At 40.4% G+C, this 25,474-nt stretch overlaps 3 protein-coding genes across 6 annotated transcripts in view; 1 reads left to right on the top strand and 2 right to left on the bottom strand.

Annotated features, from left to right (window-relative positions):
- LOC109032400 (uncharacterized) overlaps window positions 1-25,474 on the top strand; it is a 39,951-nt gene that overhangs the window by 2,480 nt on the left and 11,997 nt on the right. The window lies entirely within an intron of this gene.
- LOC109032401 (uncharacterized) overlaps window positions 1-25,474 on the bottom strand; it is a 39,763-nt gene that overhangs the window by 9,659 nt on the left and 4,630 nt on the right. Inside the window, exons 3-4 of one of the 4 annotated variants that reach the window (XM_072305478.1) lie at window positions 8,265-8,387; window positions 5,316-7,059 (exon numbers count right to left, since the gene is read on the bottom strand). The exons of the other annotated variants lie outside the window; for them this stretch is intronic. Of the exons in view, the coding sequence (XP_072161579.1) occupies window positions 6,200-7,059; window positions 8,265-8,387 (983 nt within the window). The 3' untranslated portion in view covers window positions 5,316-6,199. Of the gene's footprint in view, window positions 1-5,315; window positions 7,060-8,264; window positions 8,388-25,474 lie in introns of those variants that run through there. 4 annotated transcript variants of the gene reach the window in all.
- LOC109032403 (uncharacterized) lies at window positions 13,808-20,480 on the bottom strand. Its single transcript, XM_019044517.2, has 3 exons — window positions 20,371-20,480; window positions 18,590-18,754; window positions 13,808-14,554 (listed from the first exon to the last, which is right to left on the bottom strand). Exons 1-3 carry the CDS (start codon window positions 20,429-20,431, stop codon window positions 13,926-13,928), a joined length of 855 nt encoding a protein of 284 aa, XP_018900062.2. The 5' UTR covers window positions 20,432-20,480; the 3' UTR covers window positions 13,808-13,925.

The following is a 25,474-nucleotide window of genomic DNA, read 5'->3' as shown; positions in this document are numbered from 1 at the left end:
TCCATTGGTTCCTTTTTTTCAGCTACTCGTCATTTTTCTCCAATTTTGAGATCGCAACTCTGTTGTCAGGAGACTAAAGCACTCACTTACGAATTTTAACAAAGAAGTTCAACGTAATATAAGCGTGGTTTCCTCTCTAAAAAAGCCACGCCTTTATTACGTTGAATTTCTTTGTTAAAATTCGTAAGTGAGTGCTTTGGTCTCCTGACAACAGAATTGCGATCTCAAAATTGGAGAAAAATGACGAGTATCTGAAAAAATGGAACCAATTGATGCGATATATCGCAAGCTGTTCTAACACAAAATATGACGTCCATCGAATCACCTTAAGGGTCCTACCAAGGGACCAAGGGTATCCCCCTCCCTTATTACATATCGACGGCGTACGTCCGCAATCACATATCTCGTTTGCGGTGTCTGAAAATCTCTGCCTTTATGTTATTTTTTTAAAGGAGAACAAATTGACATCATTCCTTGAAGTTTTTGCTGAATCCTCCCCCCCCCCCACCCACAGAGAAGAAAAATCACGGCAGTTTTAAAGAATTCCCGTCGAGTAGTTTTTCGTTTAAAACATAAAATATGACAGGAGGTCTGCGACGTCGCAAACCGAGTTTCGTGATTGCCGACTTACACTGTCGATATTTCGCATTAGTTTCCTTATATGTATTGGAACAGAGTAAACGAGGCATGGGGATTTTGACATTGTGAACAAATTTGATCATTATAAATCCTTTAGCTCCGCGTTATTGAACTCAACTCTGAAAAAAAACCGCAACCGCAAACCGAGTTATATGATTGCCGACTTACACTGTCGATATTTCGCATTAGGTTCCTTATATCGGAATAGAGTAAAAGTAAACGAGACATAGGGATTTTGACATTGTAAACAAATTTGATCAATATAAATCCTTTAGCTCCGCGTTATTGAACTCAACTCTGAAAAACAAATTTACAAATGTACCTACGTCGGAGTAAGCACATTCGAAGCAGACTGCTAGGATCAACCATATATTTTCTTTACACTATACGTCACATTCAGCGCAGTGGAACTCTAGCATGTGTTAGGAATTTGCGCTTTATGCATTGACTCTCAAGTAAAATTTCGCGAGAAACCCAATGGTGCGGAGGGTATGAATTCGATCGACATGAATCGATCGAAAAATGAAAAATTGAACCGATCGACATGAATCGGTCGACAAATTGTTAAGAAAAACCGGTGTCGATTCGATCGACATGAATCAATCGAAAAATGAAAACGTGAATCGATCGACAAAATCGATCGACACCGATCCGATCGACAACCATGAATTGATCGATAGACCTGTGAATCGATTGACAAACCCGTGAATTGATCGACAAACCCGTGAGTCGATTGACATTAATCGATCGACATGAATCGATCGACACCGCACTGGAAAAAAAAAAAAAACAAATTTGATCTAGAGTCCAGACTCTTGAAAACATTGATAAGAAAAAATACTCTTGATTCAATCGGAGTTTTGCTTGAATCAAAACGAAATCCGCTTATATTAAGAGGCTTGGTTCTTGATTTAAGCTAGGTTCTGATTGAATCAAGAGTACTTTTTCTTGTCGATGTTTTTGAGAGTCTGGACTCTAGATCCAATGTGTTTTTTTTTTTTTTTTTTTTTTTTTTTTTTTTTTTTTTTTTTTTTTTTAAGCGTGCCAGTAGGGCTCGCTTTTTGAAATCACTCGGATGTACCATAGTACAGCACACCGATCAACCAATGCTATTCAACGGGCCGTCCAAATATTTTTTTCCTCGGACCCGTTTTCTTGTCTTTGAACCATTATACTGTCAAGCCCTGATGGTCTCTTACCAAAAAACCGAATGAACTGCTAATTGGGAACCCTTGAGAACATTTTCCTGTCAAAACCGTATTATTTCATTTGACAAAAACCTCATAGAAGCTTTCTTACGCTCGGAGGACTCAACTCTAGAACCTTCTTTCCCGCCAAAACTGTTTAGCCAATGAGCGTCTTGCACTGCAAGTGCAATCTGTGATGAGCCTCGTGACTCTTTATACCATGTGCTAACCGTGGCCCCTGCAGAAATCCACTCAAACCACTGCAGTTATCTCCCGATATAGCTTTGGGTGTCAGGTTTCGAGCAAGGCAATAAAAGACGGCGAGGAGAGGGTCGCCTCGTCGAACCTATTATCTTCCACGCCCGATTAACCATTCACCGTGACGCCAGGATCCACCAAATTTTCACAAAAATTGTTTTCCGTCTATTTAGCGAGTTTTTCCTTACTTTCCGTTAAAGTACAAATAAAAAGAGACCTCATTTGTAAAAATCGGCCGAATAGGAGAGAAGTTACAGTTCGAAATCCAAAGAGATTAACTAAACGCGATTTCGATGCACGGCAGTTCGCCCAAATCACGGTCGTGCGAAATGCCGCATATCAGCTTAAAATCAAGATAATTGGACGGAATCTTTAAAATCAATTTACATTCAACGTTCATGAATCAATATTTTCTCCCAAATTTAGCAAAAAGTACCAATTGATGCAAATAACAAAGACGTGAAAATAGTAGGTATGTGTCCAACATTTTAGTTATTCGGCACGCTTTTCCAACATATTCATGTTGGATTTTTCTGCTTGTTTTTTTTTTTTTCCAGTGCGATTCGATCGACAATTGGACGTATTTCTGTCAAACGGAACTATGTGCATTATGACGTGAACCCTGTTGTGCATGTATTCTTATGGGTCTCAGGGCTCATGTCTCAATGCACATAGTGTTCCGTTTGACAGAAATACGTCCAATTAATTTAAAAACACCCGTGTCGATTCGATCGACATAAATGGAATGAAAAATGAAAACGTGAATCGATCGACACCTTTTGGATCGACAACCGTGAATCGATCGACAAACCTGTGAATCGATCGACAAACCTGTGAATCGATATACAAACTCGTGAATTGATCGACAAACCCGTGAGTCGATCGAAAAACCTATGAATGGATCGACAAACCCGTGAATCGATCGACAAACCCGTAAGCCGATCGAATCGGTGTCGATCGATTCTCGTCGATCGATTCCCGTTTTCATTTTTCGATCCATTCTTAGTAATGTAAAACTAAGCAATACTCATTCAAAATAATCTGAGGGGAACTGTGACTCATCTTTTTTACTAACGAAAAGTCATGGCCAGGTGCGCAGCTCCATGTAAATAACAAAATACACAAATCGATAAAAAAAAAAATGCCACTTCCCCGACGAAAAAGTCATACTATAACAAAAGATCTTTCATCAAGATTAGAAAGTTTTTCTTATCTCTTTTATTTTACCGCTAACAGAAGTAGCCCAAAAAGATGATAATAAATGGTAATAAACCTGTTTTGATGATAAACACAACGATGTATAGTAAAAAAAGGACTCTCCAACTTCCACACATTTTGCAGCTGAAATGAAGTTGTCATTTTCCCCCTATTATTTTAGTGGTAGCTCGGTATCCGTTCATCGTAAAATTTGTTCAGATTGTATTTACCTTTTTCCATTCGGTTCTATTTGTATGTGCTTTTAACTTGCTTCCAATATGCAGGTTGAACTTGAAAAAAGCTGTATTTTCCAGCTGAATTAACTCATTACTGATTTGATTAAACATATTCTTGCGAGGAATCACGTCAAATGTCAATACAAACATCATACCAAACTCTCAACTGTATAATCTCTTTCTAGCCGGGAGCGATTGGATGAATAAGGATCGAATAAAAAAATCGGCATTTATTTCAAACTTCACGCCAAGAGTGAAACGAAACGAAATGGAACGAACGGAACGGAGCTTTACGTTACTTTTGGATACCTCAGCTCAGTGGCGTGGCGTGTTTGCGATATATCGATTGATCTGCTATTTAAACCCGTGGAAAAGGATCGATTATTAGGGTGTTTGCTCCCCTTTCTAAGCGTTACGTTACTTTTGAATACCTCAGTGGCGTGGCGTGTTTGCGATATATCGATTGATCTGCTATTTAAACCCGTAGAAAAGGATCGATTAATAGGGTGTTTGCTCCCCTTTCTAAGCGTTACGTTACTTTTGGATACCTCAGTGGCGTGGCGTGTTTGCGATATATCGATTGATCTGCTATTTAAACCCGTGGAAAAGGATCGATTATTAGGGTGTTTGCTCCCCTTTCTAAGCGTTACGTTACTTTTGGATACCTCAGTGGCGTGGCGTGTTTGCGATATATCGATTGATCTGCTATTTAAACCCGTGGAAAAGGATCGATTATTAGGGTGTTTGCTCCCCTTTCTAAGCTCCCTGATCATAAATCCCTGATCACCCTGAAAATAAAGGAGGTCTGAAAACGTATAGTATAGAAAATGGACAGAGATGGAGGGGTATGGATCTGATTATTATGCTTGGAATGGATGCAGACTTTTTTCTCCTTCTTTCTTCTTTCTCCTTGAATGCACGGTGCAAAATAGCGCACTCGCATGTGCAACTTGTTGCGTTTCATTCGTGTAGTCAACTAAACTAACTACGTGACAGAGCGAAGAGCATCACGGAAAACTGAAGGCGCTCTAAATCTAGAGTCCCTTTATTCGAGAGTTAAAACAACACCCCCTCATGAAGTCACAAACGAGAATAAAGATTACACAAATTGAACGTTTTTCGTAATCTTTGATCGGCTCATTCTCAAATTCCTTTCTCCGTTCCTTCTCTCATTCCGTTTGTTCCTTGTAGAACCCGTAATTCTGCGGTCCATTCCAGATTATAATATTTGCAATCGGTGAAAATGTAATCTTTATTCCCGTTTGTGGCACTGTGGAGGCCAAAAATACGGTAACCAATCGGAAATGGATTCAAATTGTCTTAACTCTCAGTATAAAGGACCTCTACCTAAATCGAGATCGTGATTTTAAAGTTCTTTAACTGTGAAACCTTTACTGCGTCGATGAGAATTAATACAATTTGACGAGTTAACACGGATACAATGAGGAAGTACACGAAGGTGCAATCTGTGGTCAGGGTTTTCAACTTTGCTCCCTTCTCACAAGATTAGTTTAGGGCTGCAATTTGGGGGGGGGGGGGGGATGAGGCCTCAGCATATTAGAATAAGAGAATAAGATTGAAAAAATCCGGAGGAAGTAGAAAAGTTTTATTTTTCGTCGAAATTTCTTACCGAAAAAAAAAGAATTTGTCTCTTCACTTGTATATGAATATAGGTTTTCGTCTCGGCTCATCAATAATCCACAAGCATTGTGGAAACGAATGTCAGCAGTTCAGGTTCTATTAATGATAGCGCAAGGAAAATCATGAATTTGAGTCATGGAAAAAAAGACTTGCTAAATTGTTTAAAATACAGAACATATATTACGTATATACAGTGTACAATATTTAAACTCTTAAGACAATGTGGTAGATACTAAGGGGCACGCCCGCTGGCCGCTACGCGGCCCGACTTTACATACACTGAAAAAAAAATCTCGGTGTATTTACTAAGAAAAGGGTAAAATTACCAAGAATTCAGGGTTCTATTTGATCCCAGTTTTTTCTTGGTAAAATTACCATTTATGGAATTGGTAATTTTACCTAGAAATCTCGGTAAAATTATTGAACTCTCTCGGTAATTTTACTGGGCCTTGGCAAGAACGCCAATATTTTTTATCGACTATGGTGGAATTACCGAGATGAAATGGCAAAGTTACCGGGAATTGATTACCAATTATAGTGGTATTCTTACCTGAAAAAAACAGTAAAAATACCGGTTTTTAGGTAAGCTTACCAGTCTGTCTTTGTAAAATTACCAATAATTGGTATAAAAAGTGAGATGGTAAAGGTACCAACGGACCTTGGTAAAAACGCCGAGAATTTTTTTTCAGTGATATTGTGGAAGTGGTAGCGGATACGCCCAGCGTTAGGTTTAAGAGTTCCTACTTATCATTTTATACTATAGTGTATGAAGTATGATATAATTAGCATCCTTGAAGTCGTGACTATCAATTCTACACTAGAAGTGTTCTGAAGTTAGGTGGAAGTTAGCCGTGCAATGAATTCTTGAAACATAAGAATCAATGGTCAAATCGCAAATCCCTCACACATGCAACATCTCCATTAATCTCCGAACTGAAACTTTGATTTTCCCAAAATGATCCACCTAAAGGTTAAATTTCAAAATACATCGATCGTGCCCTAGGTGCATGGTGCGAAAGCTAAATTTCCAGTCTAAACTTCTTATTCAACGGGGCGTACTCCGAGTACTTTGATTTGATGCTGTTGCAACCACGCGTGGCCCCTATAAAGGGTTTTCTCGCGTTCGGCTTCAAAAGCTGTAGTATTTAAACCCTTTTTCTTCAAAAAATCGATAATTCCTGTTGTGACGTTGCATTTGCAATTTTGCTGCTCGTTCACGGACCCTTCCGAGAGGAAAATCTTCTCTTGGTTCGTCCCCATAACGTATCCATCCGCCTGTTGGCAATCATCTGTGCATTCCTTCAGCGTCCATTTTTTAGGAGACTCAGGTTGCGTGAACTTCACTTCGATTTTGCGCGCAGCCAACCAATCGCGGCCCTCTTTAGGGCTCTTTGCATGAGCGGCCATGAAAGCTATACTATTGACCTTCAAAGTTTGTGTCAGATAATCGAGAAATTCTTTGTTGACTTCGCACGCCGTGCAATTTCCCTGCGCATCCAATTTCGATACAGCGATTAATATGGGCGGCTGCTGTCCGCCTCTCTCAACAAATCCTTCTTTTTTTTTGCACTCCTCCGTGCAATTATGCAATTTAATATATGCACCTATTGGAGGCAAGTTCACCTGAGGCGCTGGAACTGGTGGCTTCCCTTTAAATTGAAGTTTGTTTGGCCCTTTCACCGGAGGCGCTGAAACTGGTGGCTTCCCTTTAAATTGAAGTTTGATTGGCCCTTTCGCCAGAGGCCTTGAAACTGGTGGCAACCCTGCGTATTTAATATGAAACGGCCTACGTGGGTCCCGGTCCCCTTCACCTTGTTTCCTTCCTCCTTGCGGTGTGCTCTGCAATGATGATGGGTCTGACCGCTTCTTCTTCGCTTCTTCTTGACTTGCCGGAATTTCCTCTGTGAAGAGAAATCAACCTAGATCATTCAGGGTCGTACAATGGACCACTGGACAAGGTACAAATTTCAGCATTCTGATAAATGTTTCTAAACCAAAATTTCACGTAGAACACGATAAGCACAACGAAAGTTACCGAAATCAACTCCGTACGAAGATATTTAATAATTCTTGATGCGTGAATTCAAACCACCCGCTCATGAAAACTCGATGATGTACGTGATTCACATCGCGCGCTAAACGATTATCATGACAGTCTCTGCGATATAAAAATCTGACAACCTCAATCTTGACGCTTTGGCTCAGCTATAGTAAATTGCTTTTAGTTCGAACAACACATGGTGGGAAATGAACATTGCTCGATGATTAAGATTGCCGAAACAGTTAGTTGTAGGGCGCGATTTGACTCGCGTAGAGCTTTGAGTTTCTTGTGAGCGGGCAGTTCCAATTCCTCGTGACCAATGTGAGATAAAAACGTTAATATCTTCGTTTTGAGTTGGTCTCAGTAATTTACGTTGCGCGAGTCGTGTTCTACGTAAAATTCTGGTTAAGTAACATGTATCAGAATCCTTTAACTCGTACCTTGTCTAGTGGTCCATTGTATTGTCAATTTGTAATTTATAATTGACGTGAGTAACTGCAGCTTGAAAGCTATATGCGAGTGATTATTTCAGAATTTAGCTGAATTTTGAAGGACGGAAAGAAATTTTTGGCAGTACACCGTGAAATATTTATCACTGATATAAATTCTATATCTACTCTGTACAAAAAGATAAGCTCAGGTGGCTGTAACGCGAAAATCCTAACTGGGAAAACCAAGGATAACCCTATCCCTGGGCGTGTCCACTACCCCTTGCCAACCCTTCCTTCCATTTTCCTTCTATTTCGCCCCCCTCCCCCACCTGCGCATTCTGGGCCCATTTAATCCGCTAATCCTCCTCTTTCTCCACCTCCACTTTTCCTCCCGGTTTTTTCGGCGATTTCTATTTCGCCCTAATGCCACTTTCTCTTGCGACCATTGCAGGTCATTTTTCTCTAGGCTTCCAATTAATTGTCTCTTTAATTTCTACTTTCGTTCACTTCTTCAGTAGTTCCGGTGATTTTTCCGTGACTCGTGACGTACTCTTCACAGATTTGTTTTCTTTATGCTGTATTTATGTTGTTTCTTATGTTGTTGTTACACCAAACTGAAGTGCGAGTCGCTGACCTTGTTTGCGTTTTCTGGAACTGTCCGCTGTGTCCGCCAGTTCGTCTCCCAGATGTGTCCTCTTTGCTGGAGGGTTTTCCTGCGGAAGTACTGAGTTAGGTGATCCGGGTTCATACGAATGCACTGAAAAAGTTCAGGTCATTTAGTTTAAAAACACAGACAAACACGAAGCCAATAAACCATTAGGAAAAAAGATACAAACAGTCTCTGTTTATCACTGAAAAAAAAAAATTGCTTGGCTCAATCATGATGATTCTTGAATCTGCCGTCAAGATTTTTTCTTATTTTGGTTTAAGCTGAAATTTCCTCGATACAAAGAAAATAAGGCTTGGGTTAAGCACAAAAGTAGTTTATATTAAGCAGCAACCCAAGTATCAGTGATCGCGATGAATAGCGATTTTATCGGTTGGTTATCACGATTATATCCGTGGCAATTTATCGCGATATTATCGAATAAAAAATTGCCATTTATTGCGATTTCATCGCATTGCATCACGATTTTTGGTTCGATAAAATCACGATCAAATTCCGTCGATAAAGTCGATATTAAATTGCCTTTTATCGCGATTTTTATTTTGAAAATATCGCGATAAATTGTCGAGCGAGAAAAGCGTGATTTTATCGCGATAAGATCGAGGATAATCGCTCAGATGTTGACGATCCTGGCGATTTCATCGCCGATAAAATCACAATATATCCCGATTTTTCCGTTGAAAAATGCTACTTGGGAAAATTCTTGATTTAAGAAAAAATACTTCTTTGCGGCAAATTTCAGATTTGTCTTTATTTTTCAGTCATGGACATTTAGCTGCACTGGCAATATCTATGAAGTCAAATGAACAAGAATGCATGGATGTACAAGTTGATCTAAGATCTACTTGTATATAGATCGATGAATGATGATTATCTATGTGAATTAAGACGCATCGTATAAGGAAATCAACAAAATCTGTAAATCTACTTTAAGCAACCATTCAAAACATTTTAAAACAGAATCTCAAACCTTATTTTGGGGACTATTTGACTACTTCAATGACTACGTCATAGTTAAATTTATTGTTAACGAACACATAACCTTGTCTTTGATTCGCGTCCTTCGCGTCATGGTGGTAAAATGTGCCCAAGTGTTTCCCACAATCGAAATTTCTCGTGTTTAATGAGACTGTATTTGATTTATGACCTGTTAATGACTAAATTGTAATGAATTAACACAATGTACATGAGGTTATGTTAGGTCATACGATGTGCTTTGGTTTGAACCATATGCGTTCGATATTCTATCGAATGACGTAGTAACAGAAAACTACAGCCATGATCCCCTGAAACATTATTATCACTAGATCCACATGTATAGAGACTCTAGAAGGGAACGAAACTCCCTCACTTTTTGGTCTCGTCATTTCTATCGTCAACCCATTTCAGAGGGAAATAAGAGGATACATTTAGTGGATTTCTCCTATTTTTCATGTTTAAGAAAAGTCAAAGCTAATTTTGCTCAAAATATGCTAGGAGGGATCCAAAGCAATAATCATTTTGAAAAAAAAGGGGGGAAAATTTAGAGGTCTCTCAAGCGCTCCAAAAGACGTGCCTTCAATTTTGCAGATGCAACCTATACATCCGTCAAACACGAATAGTTGTATCTCTGCACCGTCGTCAACGCGCGTTGAGATTTCTCCTATTTTTGATATTTGAGAAAAATCAAAGCTGATTTTGCTCAAAATATGCTATGAGGGATCCAAATCAATAATCATTTTGAAAAAAAAGGGGGAAGGGTTTAGAGGTCTCTCAAGCGCCCCAAAAGACGCACGTCTAAAAATTGGTATTTTGGCAAGAATTGTGTCGTTTCAGGAAATTTCTTTTTGACGGCAACCCCAGAAATCCCAGGCTAGGTCAAATTGACACGACTTATTCTTTTGGGATAGTTACCAATGATGGTTGAGGAGTGGCCGGAGAAAGCGCAAACCATTTAAAAACATGTCCAATTTCACCCGACATGAGACGTGGCGTATACAGGATGTCTGAGACATCTAAGGTTTATGGAAAATATATCTACGAATAGTGCTTAAGTGTTTAAGGCCCTTATGCCCATGTAATACAACGTGCTGAGCTTACACATAAATAAATAAAAAATGCACAAAGTACTAAAAATCTTAATTCATCACAAAATTAAATTGAATACTTCATGATAAAAATAGATATATTCAAATATTTAATCCTAAATTGCAGAAACAACTCTGTACCCAGGACAACTTATTTATTAAAATGAAAGAAAAACAAATTGTTACTGTACTGTGTTACTGTGCGGCACTCTTATTTATCTCTCAGTTACTTTTAACAGACAAAGTTTACCTGGTTTCTCCATGAATGCAACGAAAGACATGAAAAAAATGAGTCTCCATCCTCGACACATGTTGCGGCTGAAATGAACTTACTTTCTTTTACCCATTACTTTTTTTATAACCCAGCGTACTTTCATCGTAAATATTTAACCAGATTGTGTTTACTTTTTTTCGGCATGTGTCCGCTCAGCATATTTTTGAACATGCAAATCTTGTTTACAAATATTAAAAATAATATAAGAAAGAGCCTTGAAGTGATACTTTCCGGCTAAATTTATTCATCGCCACTTTAAATACATAACGTTTTAGCAAACACGTCATTTATTAGAGGTCTTTGTCGAGGTTATGGAGGACGCATAAACAACCGACATTCCGTTCATAAAGAACGCTGAGCTCGCTTTAGAATGACTAACATCCAATTTAGAACGTTCGATTATCCAGTTTATAGTCCTTAAATGGGTATATCTCAATACTTATTTCATTCGAAAATTTATTTATTTCGATTTATTTTATTTCAACTTCTTGTCTATTCTTTCCTTTGCACTGCGATGAAGACCAAAGTGTCGGTCGAAACGTTTGCAAGTCCACCATGTTAAGGAAAAATTGTAAATATATTAACATCCTCTTGCACATTGTTTATTTTTTTTTTTTTTTTTTTTATTGAAGCATGGCCTGAGTTGCAATTATTGCATATTATATTAATTGTAAAGTCGGCTAATAGCTCAGCTTTTCTTTTCGCATTATGAGTAGCCGAAAACCTAAAAATACTCTTATTTTATTCTTTCCTAATTTTTTCGCACGACGATTATACTTTTTCACATTTTGAGTTTTGTAGATCGGAGAGTTTAGGTACAAATGATGGGAAATGACCACTAAAGTCTGGATCGTATAAGACTTTGCTGTTGCCAAGTCGCTGAGAAAACTGACCAAACTCATTTAAACAGGGCCGGATTTACTTACTTGCCGCCCATGGGCCGCCTGTATTTTGCCGCCCCCTTCTCATTCGTTTTGAAACATCAATAAAAGCCATCAAGTAAACGTGCCGGAGGGGGGAGGCGTATAAGACGCGTTTACTCGTATTGGTTACTTTTCTTGTGTAAACCCTGTCAACACTACTAGCAAAAGTTCACGGAACTTGGCGCGAAAGTTAAGTTCCGTAAACCTATCTCTGTATGGACAAGGCCCTCCATTTATAAGAGATGAACCAAAAAATTATGAAAGAACAAACATAAATGTGGTTTAATAATTTTAACTTCGCAATGCGTGAAGTATTCCTACAGTCTTACATGCGCTATGCGTTTCAGGCCGACCGCTGCTGCACGCACTGTGTTTGACGCAATGCGTGAAGTACTTAGTAACTTAGACTTACTTCTAGGAAGTAAACACTGCTGTTCCCAGAAAAGACACCGTATATATATAAAGTCGCTTTATAACGCACTCTGGCGTTCTACGACACCCAAACGCCACATATGCCTGTCTTCCCAGAGGTTCTCGGGCAACTGACACCGCAACATCTCTTCGTCAACGCCCTGCCGCCAACCCTTTACGGGACGTCCCCGTCGCCTCTTCCCAGGTGGTACCCAATCCAAAACTTGTTTGGGCAACCTCTCCTCCGACATTCTTTGCACATGTCCATACCAGCATAACTGCCTGGACATGACGTCGTGCACGATATCTTTCTCAACCTTCATCACCTGGCGAATTCTCTCATTGCGGACACGGTCCCGTCTCGAAATGCCGGCAGATCGCCGCCAAAAATCCATTAGAAGCTCCATAGAAGCTGGTCGTGGGAGCAGCGCATCAACGGCAAAGCATAGAGCTTGAGGATGGACGGCGCATCGAAGAGTGTGACGAGTATAAGTATGTCGGTGTTTGGCTCGATCAGGATGGAAGGATGGATAGAGCAATTAAGGACAGGATCATCCAGGGCAGGAGAGCCATCGCGATGCTGAACGGGGTGCTCTGGGATCAGAGCATCTCAAAGGCAAACAAGCACCGGATATATGACGCCATCGTTAAAAGTATCGTGCTCTATGGTAGTGAAGTGTGGCCTTTGACGAAAAGAACGCAAGAGATGTTGAGGGCAACTGAAAAGACACCGTAATTCCATTAAAAATGTTACACTTTTCTTCTCGCATAAACTTACTGTTATACAGAATTTTGATAACCGTCACGGCTCACTTTGTCAGTTGCTCAGTAATCAAGGAAGTTTTCGAAAAATTAAGATGACTGTTTTTCCGATAAAAAAATAAGGTATGATAGAAAGGCGGCAACGTTTCAAGCGGAGGTACGTGGCTTTGCACTCTGGGCCAGAGTCTCTGGCCATCTATATGAGATCGGATCTGTGAAAATGGGACTCACCTTCCAGGAGAAAAGTTTCCTTCGCTTTTTGCAAATACAGGAGAAAAATCCGGATTTTATTATGCAAATTTGACCTAAAATCTTGAAAATTGAAGGTACCAATAGTCTTGAAATTTTCTTGTTTTTTCTTGCTGGCTTATTGGCTTTTGTTCCAGTAGAAACTTACAGCCATCTGTGGAGTAAATTTATTGTCCGTATACATCAGGGCGATAGGGTCATCCATCCGTTAGGCCCTTCAAATATTCAGGGATTGAGGCCGAGTATAATCTGGGTCCCGAGGTTTCAAAAAAAATCGTTGGGTTTTCTACAATTGTAGAAAACGTGCTTTAAGTGTTTGCAAAAAGTTAAGGAACACTTTCCGAATTGTAGCGAGACGCGAATGATCAACTATCGATGTTTCCCCATTTGAAGCTATGCTACAGAATCGATTATCCATAAGGTATTCGATTATCTTACAGGTGTTCGTTGCGAACGCCCTGTTCATCGATTCCTTCCATAGGTTTAAATGGTGGATAAATCGGTATATCGCAAAGCACGCCACGGCGCACAGTGGATCGAGTCGATAGGAGAGGTCGGACAAAATGTGGAAACTTTAAACGCTTATAACTCCGTTTATAATACCAAATCCTGAGGTTCTAAAAATGATCCCATTGGTTTTCTCGTGAAAGTTTCTTCGAGCAACACCCCTTGACTTTTAAAATGTGATGAAATAAGCATAAAAATTCGCGGTTTTTGTCGAAAATTCCATGTCCGACCTCTGTAATTGACTCGATCCACTGTGCGGCGCTGATAGTCTCCCTTTGCAGGTCTGGTCACAAACGGACACATACAGACAAATAAAAATTATAGAACTATGCTCGTTTTTATTTCTGGGATAATGGTTTTGGAAGAAAAAAAGTTGGAAAAAAAAAAATTTAGGATGAAGCACGGCGTCATTTTTCTTCTGAAGGTTCGGATCGCCTCACTTATGCATCCCTTTTTCATCCTTTTTGGGAGTGACGGCATCCTTTTCCTTTGGAAGATTCGGGTTGTTTTGTTCTTGCGTCCCTTTTTCATTCTTTTTGGGAGTGACGGCATCCTTTTCCTTCGGAAGATTCGGGTTGTTTTGTTCTTGCGTCCCTTTTTCATTCTTTTTGGGAGTGACGGCATCATTTTTCTTTTTCTCGTCCACGATCGGTACTTGTTCCTGTTTTTTAGGATCCCATTTATTATATTCCGTGATAGGGAACAAGACTCTGAATTTCTGCAGGGTCAACCAATAGCGGGCAGCCGAAGGGTTTTTGCTGAAAGCTTCCTCAAAAGCTGTACTGTTGCGTTCATTAGTTTTCAAAAAATCGATAAGTTCTTTGTTGAGTCCGCATTTGCATCTCTGATAGCTGTCCACGGCTCCTTTTGAGATGAATATGGGCGGCTGTTTCTCCCTAGCGACGTATCCCACGGTATTTTCGCAATGTATGAGGCATTCCGCGAGCGTCCATTTTTTTTCAGTATATTTGTATACCTGTAACGGAGTCAGTCCTGCCAATGCCGGCCGTGCCAACCCCTTACGTTTTGTATTTGCTGGTTTAACTGGAGCCGGATCTGAAGACTCTGAAAAAATAAATCAATCCAACTTATTAATGATCGTCGTATTTCAGCAATATTGAATGTAATTTCAAGCACTTATCTAACCTCTGAAATAACACCGAATTTAATAACTTGGCTTTTTAACAGGATATCAATGTGCTACAACTAATGAATTAAAGGTCATACGTCTTCGCTGAGGAGAGAGGAAAAATTCGATGGAGCAGTTTCGATTTGAAAGTGGAGTAAAAACATGGCCGTCCTGCGGATAAACTACCTATACCTCAAAACGCCTCAGTTTCCAAAAGAGGTTGTTCCAAAAACGCCGATTTTGGCCCCCCCCTGGATTCGGCCCAAACTTTGCTCAGATGTTGTACTAAGTGTCCCCGACGCTTGGGCAAAATTTCAGCCCCCTCGGATAATTAGGGGGGAGGGGGCAGGGGGGCAAAGTTGCAATTTTTTTAAAACTTTAAAAATCGATATCTCGCGAACGGTTTGAGTGTAAGTGTTGCGGTTTGCGCTAAAAAACGTTAAAAAATATTCTCTACAAGAATATTAATGCTGTTTGCAAGGTTGCGTAATTTATCGCGGTCATAAATCGATTTTTTCGATTTTGAAGGTTCGACTTTTTTTCGTTTTTCGTCTCCCCTCTCCAGGCGATCGTTGCTACGTGAATGAAAACCGGTTGAGGTGATTCTCCATAAAATTCTGCATCTGCTACACTTTGTTTGACCTTGGGGAAACGATTCGTTCGTGAGTTATAGCGATTTTTCTGCGCGTTACCGGTTACGCGCGGGCGGCATATCGGCGGCGCTCCATCCCGCACGGGCGAGGCAGAGGTTGTTTCACCGCTAGGGCCTTATATTCATGCTGTAGGCTGTAATTATCGATATTTTCTCCTCCCCCCACCCTTCCCCTCCAATAAATATTGTTTTAATACTTCGTTATACAGGGTGTCCCAGACCATCCGCAACAGGTCTTTTTCTCGGTTGGTTTAGGTAGTACGAAGTGGGAGACCGCGGGGTTATAGAGGGAATTGACCCCAAGGAATCCGAATTTCACGGTCCCGAAACCCCCCATGCCCCTCCCCTGGGAGGTAGGTGCTCCCCTTGGGGTCATGATCCCAAAAGTCGGGAGACATTGTGCCTCCCCCTTTTTACGCCCCGAGGGTGCCTAGGGGGGCCTCGGGGCCATAAAAATCGGATTCCTTGGGGTCGATTACCCGGGAAATCATCTTTTTCCGGAGAATCTACGTCAATTTTTGACCAAAGGGAAATTATGGGGGAGGCCGATGTCCCCGTTTTGAAGAGATCATTTTTGGGCGCAAATTGACGTAGACCCTCCGGAAAAAGATGATTTCCCAGGTAATCGACCCCAAGGAATCCGATTTTTATGGTCCCGAGGCCCCCCTAGCCACCCTCGGGGCGTAAAAAGGGGGAGGCACAATGTCTCCCGACTTTTGGGATCATGACCCCAAGGGGGGCACCTACCTCCCAGGGGGGGCATGGGGGGTTTCGGGACCGTGAAATTCGGATTCCTTGGGGTCAATTCCCTCTATAACCCCGCGGTCCCCCACTTCGTACTACCTAAACCAACCGAGAAAAAGACCTGTTACGGATGGTCTGGGACACCCTGTATAACGAAGTATTAAAACAATATTTATTGGAGGGGAAGGGTGGGGGGAGGAGAAAATATCGATAATTACAGCCTACAGCATGAATATAAGGCCCTAGCGGTGAAACAACCTCTGCCTCGCCCGTGCGGGATGGAGCGCCGCCGATATGCCGCCCGCGCGTAACCGGTAACGCGCAGAAAAATCGCTATAACTCACGAACGAATCGTTTCCCCAAGGTCAAACAAAGTGTAGCAGATGCAGAATTTCATGGAGAATCACCTCAACCGGTTTTCATTCACGTAGCAACGATCGCCTGGAGAGGGGAGACGAAAAACGAAAAAAAGTCGAACCTTCAAAATCGAAAAAATCGATTTATGACCGCGATAAATTACGCAACCTTGCAAACAGCATTAATATTCTTGTAGAGAATATTTTTTAACGTTTTTTAGCGCAAACCGCAACACTTACACTCAAACCGTTCGCGAGATATCGATTTTTAAAGTTTTAAAAAAATTGCAACTTTGCCCCCCTGCCCACTCCCCCCTAATTATCCGAGGGGGCTGAAATTTTGCCCAAGCGTCGGGACACTTAGTACAACATCTGAGCAAAGTTTGGGCCGAATCCAGGGGGGGGGCCAAAATCGGCGTTTTTGGAACAACCTCTTTTCAAAAGTAGAGTCACTGATGCAAATTCATAGAAGTCTGATTTGTGAGCTTCTTGAATTGAATCAGTGAGTTCGAAAACACCAACTCGGGTTTTTTTCGATTTTCACTTTTTTACGGTTTAGTAACACTTATGGATAGACGCATCTGCTCGCAAAAGGAAATTTCGAAATTGCAATCAAAAGTGCTCGAATAACAGCGACGGGAAAAGGGGAAAATCGAAGTTTTTCATTAGAAATACCAATTTTTGACCATTTCAAGGGAAACGGGTGACCATCCAATTTTGCGGTTTCCTTTTTTCGGTTCAGTATACCATGTACTTACCAACAAGTTATATGAATATTCAAGCGTTAATCAGGTCGAAAAATATAAATTTTTTAGGACAGACTATGAAAAATCAGTATCTGAAAGTTGGTGAGAACAAAAACACGCCAACTCGGAAATGTTTAAACGCTTAATTCTCTGTCATCAAACATGGTGTATCGATTTCAACTTGGTGCTTTACAAAGTCTCTGAGTACTTGTCCTTTGGCACCAATATAACTATAAGGTTTTTCTTAAACTACCTTTTTCGCCCGCTGCGCAGTTTTAGGAGTTTCCTGAACAATTTTTTTTTTCGAGTTGGTGTGTTTTCGAACTCACTGATTCAATTCAAAGATAAGGCAAACCACCTGGATTTCTGACGGTTTGGAGTTTTTAGTTCAGACATTTTTTGAGAAAAATTGTTTTAATAAATGTCTAATCTGCCCTGCTTGCGGTGCAAAATCTACGAACTTCCGTGAGCTACATATTTGCTAACAATGAAGTTTTCGTGCCTCCCCCTCAGTGGCAAAGCGTGAATGATCGATGATCGATATTTTTCCATTTGAAGCTGCGGTAAAGAATCGCGCTTATTAAGGTGTTCGTTGCGGACACCCTGTTGATCTATCCTTTTCGACAGGTTCAAACGGCAGCTAAATCGATTAATCGCAAAGCACGCCACGCCACAGTTCCCCCTATTATTTTGGACGGACTTTCAAGGAGCCATAGTGGTATTTTCGCCTAGATCCGGCTTGACATATTGGCGTCCTTGGCAAAAATTGTCCCTCGCATAAAAATACGTGTGACGCATAATATGCGTCGCATGTGTTCTTATTCGGGGAACGATATATTACATGGTGCTCTCTTAAAGCGAAATACGACTAACGAATGGAGATGTTGCATGTGTGAGGGATTTGCGATTTGACCATTGATTCTTATGTAAAAGTTTGCGAGAAACACGATGGTGCCACTGGTTTTCTCTGAAATCAACTCCCAAGCTCAAAAAAAGCTCTCTAGGTGAGGCCAAAATGGAGGGGATATCCCACCCTACCCTGAGAGTCCACCTCTACATCAAAACAAACTCTCCATGCAAAGATAGGGAGCAAACACATTAGCAGTGATGCCGTGTTTTCAGTTTTGGAGTCCCCAAATAAAGTGGCAGCCCTGTCAATGTATTTGCTCCCTATTCTTGCATGGAGAGTTTGTCTTGATGTAGAGGTGAACTCTCAGGGTAGGGTGGGTTATCCCCTCCAATTTGGCCTCAACTTGAGAGCTTTTTTTGAGCTTGGGAGTTGATTTCAGAGAAAACCAGTGACACCATCGTATTTCTCGCGAACTTTTACATAAGGATCAATGGCCAAATCGCAAATCCCTTACACATGCAACATCTCCATTCAATATGGAGTTCCTGCACAATGGAAATGCATAGCCTTAAACATTAAAATACAAGAAAAGGTATACCAAATCAAATTTGTAAGTTACTGACCCGCTGGACGTATATTCGAATCCATTGAGAGAGCGTCCGCTTTGCTCTTCAGAGGGGATCCCGGAATTGACTTTTTTGGCGAGAGCGTATTATCGTCCATTGGTCTCGGTGTAAACGGCGGCTTGGACCCGGGATCTTTCACTGGGGATTGTTCATCCATATGGACTGAAACAGTAGGATTCAAACTAAGAAGAGTGCATTTATATGGATTTACACCTGGAGGGACTCTAGGAGGGAACGAAACCCCCAATTTTTTATTCACGGCATTACTGTCACCCACAGCAGGAACGACAAAACTCTATTTGAGATTTTGCATTTTTCCTCTGCACATACTGTTCAATTGCGTTGAAATCTGATCACGATTATGCTTTTTTAAGCCAGTTTTGTGGTCACATTCATTGTCGTTCCTTGAGCTACTCATTTTCTTATGTAAACCCATACGTGTAGATTACATCGTGATTGAGAGAGGTTTATGGAGATTTTTGAGATCCCATCATTACAAAGGAAAACTTTTCGAAACCTCCCTCGGCTAAAATTTGGTGGCAAAACTCTGGAATCGGATCCTTATGAGGGATAACTGACTTGCCGTTGCAAACAAATACGAAATATGGTAATAAATATTATTTGATTATGATAGACTTTCTCGTAGGTGTGAACCCACCCTAGAATTTATGAAACTCAGATTTTCATATTAATAAACAATGGACCACTAGACAAGGTACGAATTTCAGCATTCTGATACATGCTCCTTAACCAAAATTTCACGTAGAATACGACGCGCACAAAGAAAATTACCGAAATCAACTCCTCTCAAAGATATTTGATTATTATTGATGCGTGAATTCAAACCACCCGCTCATGAAAACTCAATGCTCTGCGTGATTCACATCGTGCGCTATACGTTATCATGACAGTCTCTCCGATTTAAAAATCCGGCAACCTCAATCTTAACGCTTTGGCTCAGCTATAGCAAATTGCTTATAGTTCGAACAACTCATGGTGGGAAATGAACATTGCTTGATTAAGAAGATTGTAGTGCGTGATTTGACTCACGTAGAGCTTTGAGTTTCTTGTGAGCGGGCAGTTCAAATTCCTTGTAACCAATGTGAAATAAAAACGTTAATATCTTCGTTAGGAGTTGGTTTCAGTCATTTTCGTTGCGCGAATCGTGTTCTGCGTGAAATTTTGGTGAAGAAACATGTATCAGAATCCTTTACTTCGTACCTTGTCTAGTGGTCCATTATGTAATTTTTTCATACTGCAGAGATTGCCATGGTAACGTTTTAAGTGTGACTAAAAAATGGTAGATTATGGTTTTCTTTATCAGCGAGAAGTTAGCATTAGGTAATGCATCGAGGAACGTTTATATCTTTGTTAGGGGCCACTTCCAGTTAATTATGTTGCACAAATCACGTGTCATGTGAAATTTTAAAGAAAAACGTAACAGCGTTATGCTTTAATTTGCGATTCGTCTAGAGTCCACGCCGAATAAGTTTACGCTCTTTTAGAATGCGATAGAAGATTTACCATCTTTATTAGTTCATTCTTCCATCTACTTCACTTGTGAATGTGACGTCAGACGATCCTCTGTCGAAGTCTAGAAGTATCTATTTGGCGTGGATTCAAGTGGTTGAATTAATTTTTATCACGGAAAAAGAAATACTCTGATCAATATCCTAATCGGAAAAAACACGGTCCTCAAGAATGATTTTTTATCAAAATATAGAAAAAATATATTGTACTCCTGTCTACCTCAGTCACCTTTAACAGATAAAGTTTACCTGGTTTGTCCATTAATGCAACGAAACACAAGAGAAAAATTAGTCTCCATCTTCGGTACATGTCGTCGTTGAAATGAAACTACTATTCATTAACCAATTGTTCTTTGATCGCTTGGAGCCCTTTCGCCGCAAATATTTTGTCAGATTGTGTTTACTTTTTTCCTGTATGGTTTCATCGCGCTCACGCTCTATGCTATGCGTCAATGAACACTCAATTAAAAAAAAGACCTTGAATATATCATTTTCAGCTGGATTTAATCATTCCAGCTTTAGTCACACAATACTGAAGAAAACATGCCATGTTTGTATCGAGGTCACATACATAGGACGCTTGAACAATCGCTACACTGGAAAAATAACACATTGGATCTAGAGTCCAGACTCTTGAAAACATTGACAAGAAAAAATACTCTTGATTTAATCAGAATTTTGCTTAAATCAAAAGGTAATCCGCTCAAATTAAGAGGCTCGGTTCTTGATCTAAGCAAAAATCCGATTGAATCAAGAGTATTTTTTCTTGTCGATGTTTTCAAGAGTCTGGACTCTAGATCCAATGTGTTTTTTTTTCCAAAGTATCAACCATTGCAGCTTTGGTCAGCCAATACAAAATGACATGAAACATGTCATTTTTGTATAGAGTTTACGTATGAAGGACCCATAAATAGTCACTATCAACCATTGACAACCACCATTGCGCGTTGAAAATGTTTGCGCTTGAAATATTTTACTCCAAATTTAGATCATTCGCACCATTTTATTTTAACAAGGTTGAATACAACTATTATTTCTCAAAAGCTGTCCATGTTGCATACAAAAATAGTTGAACGTGCCTTGAATTTCTTTACATCACAGCGACGACGCTACGCACAGTGGATCCATTTTTGTATCGAGGTCAAATGTAAAGGACGCATAAACAATCAGAGACCTCAAAAGCTTATAACTCCGTTTGTACAAAATTTTGGGGTTCTGAAAGTGGTTCCATTGGTTAGCTCGTGACAGGCCTACTTGCCACCCATGGGCCGCCTGTAATTTTCCGCCCCCTTCTAATTCGTTAAGTGAACGTGCCGGTATAGGGGAGGGGTGTATGAGACGTGTTCACTCATATTGGGCACATTTTTTGTGAGAGCCCTGTCAACACTGACAAAAGTTCACGGAACTTAACGCGAAAGTTAAGTTCCGTAAACCCACCCCTGTTTGGACAAGGCCATCCATTCATAACAAACGAACGAAAACGTTGTGAAAGAACAAACATAAATGTGGTTTAATAATTTTAACTCCTGCCGCTGCGCCACACCGACCGCCCTGTGTTTGGCGCAATGCGTGAAGTATTCATGAAGTCTTGTAGGCGCTATGCGTTTCACGCCGACTGCTGCTGACCGCAGTGTGTTTGACGCAATGCGTGAAGTATTCATACGGTCTTGTAGGCGCTATGCGTTTCATGCCGACCGCCGCGCCGAAGCGAAGGCTTCTGCTTTTCATCTCATTGTCAGTCCTCGTCATCATTGCTCTCCGCGCCGCTCCTTTCAACTTGCTCAAGGTCAAATTGCGTGTTTGGTTTCTCTCTTAACTCGACTAATTAAAGGTGTTGTCTTTGGTATCACCGAAAGACAACAACATTAGATGTTTAATATACTTTTACTCTCAGAAAAGAGAGATATTTTCGCATTTTCTCGTTTGTAATTTATTTTCTGGATCCGATTTTTTCTTCTTTTATGCGATACCTACATTCAAAAAGATTGCAAAATTTGCCGCCCCCTATATTTTGCCGCCATGGGTCGCGGCCCATGTGGCCACCCCCTTAATCCGGCCATGTCTCGTGAAATTTTCTTCTGGAAGCACCCCTTGAAATTCAAAATGTGATAAAATAAACATCAAAATTTGCAGTTTTGGTAAAAAATTTCGTGTCCGACCTCTAATTGACTCGATCCACTGTACGACGGAGCGCGAATCCGGTGTGTGAGTGCTTGATCGTTATGATTAGAGCAGTGGCGAAGCTTACTGAATGTCCACTCAAATGCTGCCGTGATGGCGAAGAGAGCCGTAAGTGCAAAAATGAAGTTCTGAGAAAACGGGCTCGGAAGCTCCTGAGTGGAACATTTTATTGAAAGAAGCCTCCGCTCTTTGTCAAATTGCCACTATTCGTCCGGAAGACTCCTAGAAATCATTTGAGGGATCAAAACTTGACCGATTTTATTTTAAAGTAAATGAAAAAGTTAAAATTCAGTTTCGTGTTAGGTTATTGTTAGGCAAGACAGCCGTAAGTGCTATCTTCTACATGCTTTCGTGGTTGCGTTTTGGACGCACAGCAAACACATTTTCAGGTTAGAAATTGGCAAAAGAGGGCGGCACTTTACTGGGAAGCACTGTTTTCATTAGCTCTCATGCACCTGCGGCTGTCTTGAAAAAAACTAAGTCATTTTTTGTGCACTTGCGGCTTTCTCATACGTCTCGTTTTCATTAAATTAGGATGAATTTTGCTATTTTAGCTGTCTCAGTAATTTCATCTAAAAGAGTTTGGACGAATTTTGAAGAAAACTCGATTTCGAAAATTTTGCGCTTACGGCTGTCTTCGCTAAAGAAAGTATGTCCAGCCCAAAAATGTCCAAAGACATTAAAAGTGGACGAAATATGTCCACTTAAATTATCTCCCCTCTTAATTATTATTTAATTTATTAACATCCTTTGGGATGCGACGCTCCACCTTATTTTCCTGGTGACTTGGTATCCTAGGAAGCAATTAACTTGAAAGGAAAACCTAATTGCAGCTTTCAAGTCAACTTTTACAGGTACCAATTGGCCATCGGTATTAGTCTTCAATTTCCACTCGAACTCTTAGAATGGCTTAGCTGGCAGGTACCGTGAAAGTACGTTAAGTCGAACTACGATTAAGACGTAAATCCGCTTAAGTCGAAATTTTCTTCGGTCCCGCGACGTTGCATATGGAACAACGTTAAAAAAAACTACGCTTTAGACGAATTCGCGAATTTTTGAGCCGGGTGGAAAGCTGCTTATGTCGAAACGGATTTTTACAACGAAAAACGCAAAAAATGCGCAATATAGACGGGAGAAATGTAGAAAAGAGCAGGCTCGGACTGGCCATAAGGTCAATCTGCCATTGGTAGATACGCCCCCTTGGCGTGCCAAAAACGCGCCCTTCTGACAGATAGCAAAATAAGAAGAAAAAAAAATTACGACCGAGAATATATGCGGAAAATTTTTTAAATGAACGGAAGAAGAGAGAGTAAGGAGTAAAGAGAGATGCTTTTACGCATAGTGGTGAACAGAGGTCCAAAAACTACTTTCTGAAGCGTAAACACTTGTCTGTGAAATTGCCACCTTTTTGTTGACATACAGGCGCTTTATCTTCCCCTCCTTCATTCTCTATGTGTAACTCCCGTAGAAACGATAGCCGGTTCGATTTTTAGACATACGCACACTTTATAGACCTCATGAGAGACCTTTAAATATATTTCTTCCTTTTCAAAATGACTATTGATTTGGACATATAATAGCATATCTCAGGCAAACTTAACCTTAGTTTATTTCATAATTCAAAGGTAAGAGACATCTATAGTGTAAACGCGATACAACTATTCTCGCAAGATGGATGTCCACATTGCATATGAAAAATGTAAGACGCGATGGCGTAAGTCGTAAACTTGCAATGCTCTGCTCTAGTTTAAAGCAACATTACAAATGGATTGCATTTTGCAAAAAGGAACCACTAGCATTGCAATGATGCTAAAATTGTGCAACTTTATCTTTTGCAATAAAATTGCGGAAATCGTGAAAAACTATGAAATTTAGATAGTAATTGAATCGGCTCGTGCGAAAACCGTTAAAGTCCATTTTTTTCAATTTTGAGATTTTTGGGTTAAAATACTCTCGGAGGTCAGACACACTCATTAGTGTGGTGAAAATGTTTGTTCCTTAGGTTTGAAGCCCTTTTCAGAGGGAGCCGTGGTCCGAATCATGCGAAAACCGCAAATGTCCATCTATCGTTGTATGCCTCATTACTATACAACAAACCAAAATAAAAAAAATGTCTCCTGGACGACATTGGGTGATCTTTATGCATTTTAAGGCGCTGAATCCGAATATGACCTCCGTTTTTTTCCATCACCCTCCAATTTTCCGGAAAAGCCGATTTTACTCGGAAAAATGATCATTTTTGGGTATTTTCGGTGTTTTTCCGACTGTTATCCCGACTGATAAATTGGAGGGTGATGGAAAAAACGGAGGTCATATTCGGATTCAGTGCCTCAAAATACGTAAGGCTAACCGTATTTTGCCCGAAAGACATACTGGAAAATATGCGTTTTCGATGTTTTAGAACCGTCCACGCACAAATCATGCGAAAACCGCTAATGTCCAGTTTATTGCTGGGAGTTTAGTGGCGAAACTTATGTTAAGTACCGCAATTGTCCGGAATTTTATTTTTTTAACCTTATGTGAATGATAATCTACCGCTTTAACATCTTTAGAATGAATTTTGAAAATATCAAACGGCTCCAAAACTCGGCGATTTTTACGTATCATGCGAAAACCGCTAATGTCCAGAGTCTTTTCTTTTTAATTACTCGATTCCAGACAGAGGAGGAGCTGGAAACTGTTAGGGATCCTTTACTACAATCCACTCTTGTAATAATCAACTTCTGAACATTTTTTAATCCCGCATTTAAAAGGCTTCTACAGTTTTTTGCAGTTTACTTAAAATAAGAGAAAATGGACATTAGCAGTTTTCGCACGAGCCGATTCAATTTTTGTCTTAAATTTACAGTTTTTAGCGAGTAAAATAGAAACTATTATTGGATAATCGGGTTTTTCCTCCAAGACAAAAGAAGTTGCACAATTTTAGCAAAATTGCAATGCTAGTGGTTCCTTTTTGCAAAATGCAATCCAAATAAGACAAACGGAAACAAACACAACATGGAAATAGAGCGAGGGACCGGCTGCGCGTTAACGACGGCGCAGAGATACAACTATTCGTACTTGATGGACGTCCGTGCTGCATCTGAAAAATCGAAGGCGCGATGACGCGAAGCGTGAGTTCTCAATGCTCTGCTACATGCTGCCAATGAGGTGTCGCTCAGATTCGGGAGAA

The sequence above is a fragment of the Bemisia tabaci genome, chromosome 10 (genome assembly GCF_918797505.1).
Source record: "Bemisia tabaci chromosome 10, PGI_BMITA_v3".
Taxonomy (NCBI): Eukaryota; Metazoa; Arthropoda; class Insecta; order Hemiptera; family Aleyrodidae; genus Bemisia; species Bemisia tabaci.
This window is presented reverse-complemented; position numbering and strand designations above follow the sequence as displayed.

Coding starts and splice junctions, on each gene's coding strand:
- LOC109032403 (XM_019044517.2), bottom strand. CDS start 20,431: ATGTACCGAAGATGGAGACTAATTTTTCTCTTGTGTTTCGTTGCATTA. Junction 18,755..20,370: donor TGCATTAATGGACAAACCAG/GTAAACTTTATC, acceptor CTACTGTTTCAG/TCCATATGGATGAACAATCC. Junction 14,555..18,589: donor TTCGAATATACGTCCAGCGG/GTCAGTAACTTA, acceptor TTATTTTTTCAG/AGTCTTCAGATCCGGCTCCA.